Source organism: Neolamprologus brichardi, chromosome 7 (assembly GCF_056152115.1).
Source record: "Neolamprologus brichardi isolate AB-2024 chromosome 7, ASM5615211v1, whole genome shotgun sequence".
Lineage (NCBI taxonomy): Eukaryota > Metazoa > Chordata > Actinopteri > Cichliformes > Cichlidae > Neolamprologus > Neolamprologus brichardi.
Genome location: NC_142110.1, coordinates 743,980 through 752,500, shown reverse-complemented (window position 1 = coordinate 752,500; position 8,521 = coordinate 743,980). Strand labels below are relative to the sequence as shown.

General features: G+C 47.2%; 1 protein-coding gene across 3 annotated transcripts in view; it reads left to right on the top strand.

The window, feature by feature from the left end:
- Positions 1-8,521, top strand: part of znf423 (zinc finger protein 423) — a 134,055-nt gene that overhangs the window by 75,360 nt on the left and 50,174 nt on the right. For 2 of the 3 annotated variants that reach the window (XM_087842754.1, XM_087842752.1), the window contains exons 18-19: positions 776-860; positions 6,491-6,511. In XM_087842754.1, the coding sequence (XP_087698880.1) occupies positions 776-860; positions 6,491-6,511 (106 nt within the window). The remainder of the gene's footprint in view (positions 1-775; positions 861-6,490; positions 6,512-8,521) is intronic. The other variant, XM_087842753.1, reaches the window with a different exon arrangement.

Sequence of the window (8,521 nt, the reverse complement as noted above, 5' to 3'; positions counted from 1 at the left end):
TGTGTGTGTGTGACTGAGTGTGTGTGTGTGTGTGACTGTGAGTGAGTGTGTGAGTGTGTGTACTTGCAAGCGAGCACGTGTGTGTTGAAGTTCCCAGGGACTCTCTGTCTTACCTGCACCTTTGTTTCTGCTTAGTCTAACAGCACAAAGCAGACAAAGTAGGATTTGTGTGTGTGTGTGTGTGTGTGTGTGTGTGTGTGTGTGTGTGTGTGTGTGTGTGTGTGTGTGTGTGTGTGTAGTCATCCTAGCAGGCTGAAGCAGCAGAGAGACAGTGGAAGTGGTTCCTTTGTGTATTTTGTATGTGTTTGTGCATGAGTGATCACTGTGTGCTGTGAATGGATAAGTAGAGCCTCTGGTTCCTCTCTGTGGCTCCTTCTCTCTCTCCTTCGTCTCCTTCTCTCTCTCCTTCGTCTCCTTCTCTTTTATTGCTTCTTCCCTTCCTCTCGTTCGCGTTTACACCCTCCTTTTGTCATTTCCTTCTCTCGCTTTCGATCCAGCTTTGGTGTTTGTGTAGCTGCATACCTCCTCTTCCTTTCCCAACCCTCCACAGACTTGGACTTTCAGTGCAAGAATTTGTGAGGTTGAAATGTCTCACATGTGCAGGGATGACTGCGAGTGCGGAAAAGTGCAATTTTCCATTTTTAGCCGCTTTCACTTTCCTCTGGTAGCTTTCACTAATAATTCTTTATCCTGTGCAGTTTGTCTGCATGTGTGTGATGTGCTCACATGTTTGCTTGATCGCGCTGACGAGTCTCCTGTGTTCCTTCTGTTACAGAAGAAGACCTACCAGTGTATTAAATGCCAAATGACGTTCGAGACAGAAAGAGAGATCCAGATCCACGTCGCCAATCACATGATCGGTGAGTGAGGCGCTTTTCTTTTCTGTGTGCGTGACTTCAGAGTTTGTGTGAACCCAGCCGTTGTGAATGTGTGATGGAAGCATGGAAACACAAGCATGCACTCACATGGACACAGAGGTGTGAGACGGTGGGCTGTGAGGAGGAACTGAGGAACAGCCACGACTGTAGATCGAACTTTGAATCATCGTAATCTCAAAGCTGACTCAAACGTGCTACGAGTGATTAAACCTTTATATGATGATGCAGGTCATAGGTGATGTTTTTAGGTTTGGACAGGATGGCCGACACCAACGAACATCCACGTTTGTCTGCACGAGCGCGCCGCTGCAAAGGTCGTACGGTGTGTGTTTAACTCCTGACTCTGGTTCTTTTGTGAGATTCCCATTTTCTCCCCTTTCTGCTAATTTGCTGCCTTAGCATCTCTGTCGTCATGGAGATTAACGAGGTGGATCTGTGGGTTGATCTGCAGCCCACACACTCGGCCCTCGCCAGACCTGAGAGTGTGTGTGTGTGTGTGTGTGTGTGTGTGTGTGTGTGTGTGTGTGTGTGTGGAGAACAGAGGCTCAAACATCAGCACAGCTGGAATAACTTTTGCTTCACTAGTGTGTGGCCCCGCCCCCACTTGCTGCCACAGCTGCAGCGTCCACGTCTTATACCTGCCGTCCGTCTTCTTTGCTCGTCACCACCTGACCGTTATCCTGGCCCTCCTCCTCCTCCCCCCGCGTTCACCTCCCCCCGTTTGTCCTCCTTCCAGCGCTCGCCACTTTCCTCCTGATCTTCCACTCTGGCGTCTAACTCGTCGTTCTCTCTGCAGCGCGCACATCCCTGCACAGTGGTGGCAGTTTTGGGTTAATTAACGTGCTAATTGTGTGAAAAGCGCAGATTAATTATGAAATTGAGGCAGATTATTTTTAAGCGCCTGCCCAGTTCCTCTTACATTTCCTGCAGCCCTTTCCTCCCCCGCTCTCCAACGAAGACGATCTTATTTAGTCTGAAAGCGCCGATGAAGAGAAAGTGAGCAGATGCTCAGCTTCACGCATCGTCTTCCTCGTCTCCACCGCAGATCGTTTCCTTCTCTCGGTCGCCGCTGCACGCATCGAGTTTACAGTGATAAATAAAGCGAGATGAATGCAGGTCGTGATTGGCTGAAGCTTCTCAGACTCAGCTGTGACGTGTTGATGTAAAATTTTCACATTTTCCTTCATCACACAGGTTTGTGTCACTTCCTGTCGTCCCCGCTCAGTGTGACACAGGCGGGACTTTTCACGTTTAAATTGTGCTGTTTGAATGTTTATGGCCTCTGATTCTGACGGTTACGCTCATGCACGTGCTCAGACTGTGCACTGATGAGGGGGCAGCAGCGACTGTGTCACTCAGTGAGTGTTGGAGTGTTTAACAGTCGTATCAGGCGTAATCAGCTCTCACATTCAGGAACTCCGACACTCAGATTGTCACGCAGCTCGACCGCCTCAGCCTGTTGCACGTCTGCTGCACGTCTGCTGCACGTCTGCTGCACGTCTGCTGCACGTGTGCGTGTCACAGAAAGTCTAACAATGTAAAGTCCGAGTGAAACAGTGAAGCTGCGATCGGCCGATTCAGTGTTTTTACGCTGACAGTTGTGACTGTTTGAAGGGAACGGGCCACTTCCTGCCGGCTAACTCGGTCCAGTAATGTGATTGTCACATCGCTCCGTGGGTAATACACGGTGCGCCCCACGGTCCTGTTAATTACGCTGTCAGGAAGAGAAAGAGACACAACACACAGGCAGACGGAGGGAGAGAGGGTCAAAGTGGGAAGTCTAGAGAGGAATCCCTGCAGCTCCGAGGAAAATGTTTACAAGCAGGAACGCCGCTCGTGTCTGGGCCCAAAAACAGCTCAGGTGACATATTTACTCCTCAGTTTACTGAAAAACAACATTGGTGCATAAAGTCTTCATGCTCAGTCATCCAGGTAAGTAAATCCACAAAAGTTGATCCTGTTCATCTGGACGTCATCAGGTGACGTCTTCAGTCTCAGCTGCAGGTTTCAACCTTATAAACAGGACATTTGTATAATGACTGAAACCAGCAGCACTGAAGGAACAATGGGCTGGGAGGTCAGTTCTTTAATCCAACCACTGGAACCTGCAGTCAGCTGAGACTGAAGACGTCACCTGATGACGTCCAGATGAACAGAAACGTTTTCACATTAAGACCTTTTTAGATTCAGGAAACATGTCGGTGTTTGTCTCGTATCATCAGGTCAGATGGTCAGCGTGCTGCTATTCAGAGAAAGGTTATTGATTATATTAGAACAGATCTATATCATAACTGTTTATTAGGGGTGGGGAAAAATGGATACTGTGTAGCATGGTGATATTTTGTTTGCTAATAATGTATGGATACAGGGACAGCAGAAATCGATACTTTGTTACAAAAAGGTTTTTGTGCTCTGACTTCAGAGCATGTTGATCCTTTTTCTGAGCAAGAATCCTGACATTCCTTCACTGTCCAAATGTGTTTAATAAACATGACAGTTTACTTATTTTAATTTAAGACATGTTTTATTTGAATTAAGTTTAAAACTTTTTTATTTAATGTAAAATTATATTTTGTTTTAATTTACTTTCAAATTCTTCAGTTGCTGAAGGGGCTGCATAGTTTTCATAAACTGCATAGTTCAGAATAGCTATAATTGTACCAGATGGTTGATTCAGTTAAGTTGGACTAGACTGTAATACAAACCGTTCAGTTTGTCAACAATCAAACTGAAATGAGAGAAAGACTGAGTGTGAGACTTTGATATTAGAGAAAATGAATATTGATAAAGTTTACCTTTATGTACAGAATCTGAATATCACAAAATATTTTAAAAAATTGCAATAATATCGTATCGTGCGTTAAGTATTGTGATAATATCGTATCGTGGGATGTATGGTGATTCCCACCTCTACTGGTTATGTTCTCTGGTTTGTACAAAGAGTTTTCAAAGATGAGTTTTTTGAGGCTCGACTCGACGGCGGCTTGTTTCTGTGTCATTTCTAAATGACTGGTTCAAAGGCTTCATAAAGACATCGCTGCATTATTCACGTTAGTAATGATGCTAAACCTGAGATTGCTGCACATGCCGGCCCGCCTGCAACACTTAATGTTACGGCTCTCAGCCCAAACGCTCAGCTGTGATGGTGCAGTCACGCCCTGTGTGTGTCCGCCAGCCTCTAACTGCACAACGTTAATTAAAACACCATGTGGTCAATGCCCTGCTCTGAAGGCAGAGAGGGAGGAGGAAACGGAGGCGCTCTAGGAGGGAAGGAGAGATCACGCAGGAAGGATGCAGGAGGCTAAAAGAAATGAACGGTTTAATTTCCTTCCTGGTTTTACTGGATCCGTGCGGACTCGTACGAGGCGTCCTCGTGCAGCAGCACGATGGTTTCTGCGGCACGATGATGTTATTATTTACTGATACGACTCATCTGGAAACCAAGAGGAAACTGTGAGCAGACACGAGCAGATATCTAGTTTACCGGCGAGGAAACGTGACGGGATCGCACCTGTGGCCGTTACAGCAACACGCCGGATTAACCTGCGAGGCCGGCTGTAAGGCTGGAGCAGTGCTTTATGCAGCTACTCAGCACAGAATAATAGTGGTGGAAATGCCCACACTTCACACTGTTTAAAGACACACATTCACACAGCCTCAGTCCATCTCCCACACACTGAGCAGAGATGGAGAGAAGAAATTGAGCTGTCCATTTCTGCCTCTGGTTCAAAGCTGCCATCAGAGACTCGAAGCCTCGGGGCAAGGACACTGTATACTAAAGCAAGCAAAGAAGAATGTGTTTACATCTGGTTTAATAATTAACATTTGACAATCTGTGCGTTTTATATCACCGAGGACAGACGTGAGAGCCGGCACGGCCTCCGACTCTGGAACGTCTTCCTGCAAGACTACAACGTCTGTGTTGCAGGTTTTTCATGCACAGTGAGGGCATATCCCACCTGTGTGTGTGTGTGTGTGTAATCACAGAGCAGAGTGTGTGTGTGTAATCACAGAGCAGGGTGTGTGTGTGTAATCACAGAGCAGGGTGTGTGTGTGTAATCACAGAGCAGTGTGTGTGTGTGTGTGTGTGTGTGTAATCACAGAGCAGGGTGTGTGTGTGTAATCACAGAGCAGGGTGTGTGCAGCTTTCCTAGTCTCCAGTGTTTCTAAGCAGGAGGAGACGAGCACATGAAAGACAAAGTGTGTTCTTGTGTTTCGGACACGCGAGGAGGCGATACGAGGAGGTTAGGACACGATGACAGAGAGGCAGAGCTCAGAGTGGTGGAGGAGCTAAAACGGAGGAATAATGCTTACAGCGAGCTCTGCTCTGCTCCGCCGCTGACAGGAAGTCTGCTTTTTGTGTTCGATGAGGCCGTTCCGAGTCATCGCCAAGACCGAGAGCGACATCGGAGCAGAGCAGCTCCTCTTTCTGATGTGCGGCTCACTCGCTTGTCTTTCTGTCGCCTCCTCTGCCTCCTTCTCATTGTATGTACATGTGTGTGTGTCTGTGTGCGTGTGTGTGTGTGTGCGCGTCTCCTCGGACTGCAGCGCAGCGACTTCTGGCAGACTGTATTGTTTTCTGCTGTGCAGCTGCACATCATGAAGAAGTTCCCTCCCTGTGTGTGTGTGTGTGTGCGTGTGTGTGTGTGTGTGTGTGTGTGTCTGTTTGTGAGTGTGTGTGTGTGCGCGCACAAATCCATTTTGTTTTCACAGAATAAAGAAGCATACACCTGTTGTCCCCGTTTGTGGTTTAGAGCAGACCGCTCATTTTGAAATGATGAATTATACCTTTAAAAGACCCCTCCCTAAACACACACACACACACACACACACACAGACACACACACACACACACACACACACACACACACACACACACACGTAAATAAGGTCCTTGACAGCGTGTTCTGAGTGTTGCATGCAGCCACTAATGCTTTACTAATCACCTCAGTCTAGATTTCACAGCATGAGCCCTCAGACACACACACAGACACACACACACACACACACAGACACAGACACACACACACACACACACACACACACAGACACACACACACACACACACACACACAGACACACACACACACACACACACACACACACAGACACACACACACACACACACACACACAGACACACACACACACACACACACACACACACACACACACACAGACACACACACACACACACATACACAGACACACACACACACACACACACACACACAGCATGTTGTCAGCCCTTTCCATTGGTACTAATCAGGGACCAGTCTCCAATTAGCATACTGTTATAATGCTCACTTTGATGTAGCTGAGTGTCCTTTTGTTTCTGTGCATCTCTGCAGTTCAGCTTTAAGCCTCAGCTAAAGTGATATTTAGCTACGTGTCACAGTGATATTTACTGGAGGCCATCAGAGCGTCCTCACATCAGTCTGCAGCTGTTTCTCTGATGTTTTCTGTGGATAGATTCACTCAGTATTTGTTGATGACGGCGAGCTCCTTTACCTTTAACGCTGCGTTTGCCTCCTCCCCACACGCTGCACGTTCACAGATAACTAATTGTGCCCATTCTCTCCTCATCCCCACCTGCCAAACGGATGGCTGTAGAAGAGCCCGCCTGTCGGCAAGGTTTGTCCCCTTTCTGTCTCCCACTATGAGCAAGGCAGCCTTACGCTGTCCCACTGCCTGCCCATCATCATGAACATCTTACTGCTTTTGAACATACAGACTAGCATCAGGGTAGAGTCACAGTCACAGTGCATGATGTGGAAGTAAAGGTGCAGCACAGACTCAGGAGTCAGTGTGCGTAATAACAGCGAGGCTGAAGCTTTGCATAGTTTCCTCACCTCAGATCTCCATTCACCCCAATCCCCGCTGCTAGCTGCATGCTTCATTGTCCTCCCTACCTCATGCACCACACACACACACACACACATGCCTTGGAGGTATCGAGTGGCCACTCACCTGGATCTAAGTGTTCCCCGTGGAGTGCGGTGGCTAATGATGCGTCCTCAGCATGAGCTTTACTTACCTGTTTACATCAATGCACCGTAATAACTGCAGCTCCCCGTATTTACATCCTTCACACTCCTGATAAACGTTGACGCACACGTCGCTGCAGCAGCATCTTAAAGCTCCCTGAATGAAGCCGGGCACATTTCAGTTAAAGCACCAGCGCGCTCACCTTTTAAGTTTGATGGTGACTTTGGGTGAAGACCATAAATAGTTTATGAAGCCCTGTGTGAACTAGGGCATTAAATAATACTGGCTTGCTTTTATTTCCTACCTGGAGGTTGCATTTATTTGGCATTTCAAACCTGCGTTCAACCTGTCTGTTCGCCTGCAGTCAAATCTGTGACGCGCTTGACTAGTAATGTCTAAGCAGCCGTCCCGCGGGCCGCGGCTGAGCCGATGTGTGTCTGTACAAACATTTCTAAGCCCCCCCTTTAACACCAGCGTGCAGACACACACACACCTATCTGTGCGTCTGTGTGTCGGTGCTGCGCGGGTCTGGTGTGGTTACTTTGTGTCACTGAAGACTTAATGAGGCGAGTAAGAAGCTTTTAGAGTCAATGGAGGTGGATAATGTGGTTGAGGGCTCACTCGTGTGTGTGTGTGTGTGTGTGTGTGTCAGCGTCTTTGCCACAGGCTAGCAGCGTTGCTGTGCTCTTCTGCCCTGCTGCACCTGCACTAATAAGATGCAGACTGCATAACCAGCATCTGAGCTGAAGGAAGTGCATCGCTGCGTGCTCCGAGAAGGCGTCCACCATTATGGTGCAAACTCCTCTTTCACACATGCTACATCCTTATATGGGCATCGTTACTTTTTTTTGCGTCTTGAAGGAAGCGGACGGCCTGTCAGAGGAGAAACGGCCTCGTTGTCTGGCTTTGATCATTTGTATCACCACCGACGAGAGTTGTTGCTCTGAAGCAGAGATGGGCAGTAACGCTTTACTTGTAACGCATTACTGTAATCCGATTACTTTTTTCAAGTAACGAGTAAAGTAAGGGATTACTATTGCAAAAACGGTAATTAGATTACCGTTACTTTCCCGTAGGAACGCTGCGTTACTGCGTTACTAAAACCGTGATTTTTTGCGAGAATGTCTCATGACAGTGACGTAAGCGAGTGCGACGTTCGTGACAACAGCTGTGTGCAGATCAACAATGGATCATATATCGAGTGCAGAGAGAGTATGAGCGTGCAGCGTTTAAAGCGTGGAAGTACTGACCTTACTTTGAGTTTGATTCCATAAAAAGTGACAAAAACATTAGTGTCCGTTGTGCGTGGGAAGAAAACTTCTTTTTACAGCGAAAAAACCCCTAAACTTCCAAACAAGCAGCGAGTAGCTACGACGTAATGGGAAACTCACAGAGAAACTCGCGGATTCTTCCACTGACCGCTGCACACCTGCACCAGGGTAAACCTCCGCCTACCCCACTCCTGCTTTACAGGTGAAAATAGAGCAACAGGACCGCTAGTCTGTGACTTTATTTATTTTCTGCTGTGTTTTACTTGCATCTATTTGAAAGACTGAGTGTAAACACACAAAATATTTTATTTTATGAGCTGGAATGTGCAGAAAATAGGTTTAAATATTAAACTAATTTCTTCCAGTCAGAGAATGTTGCAGATAA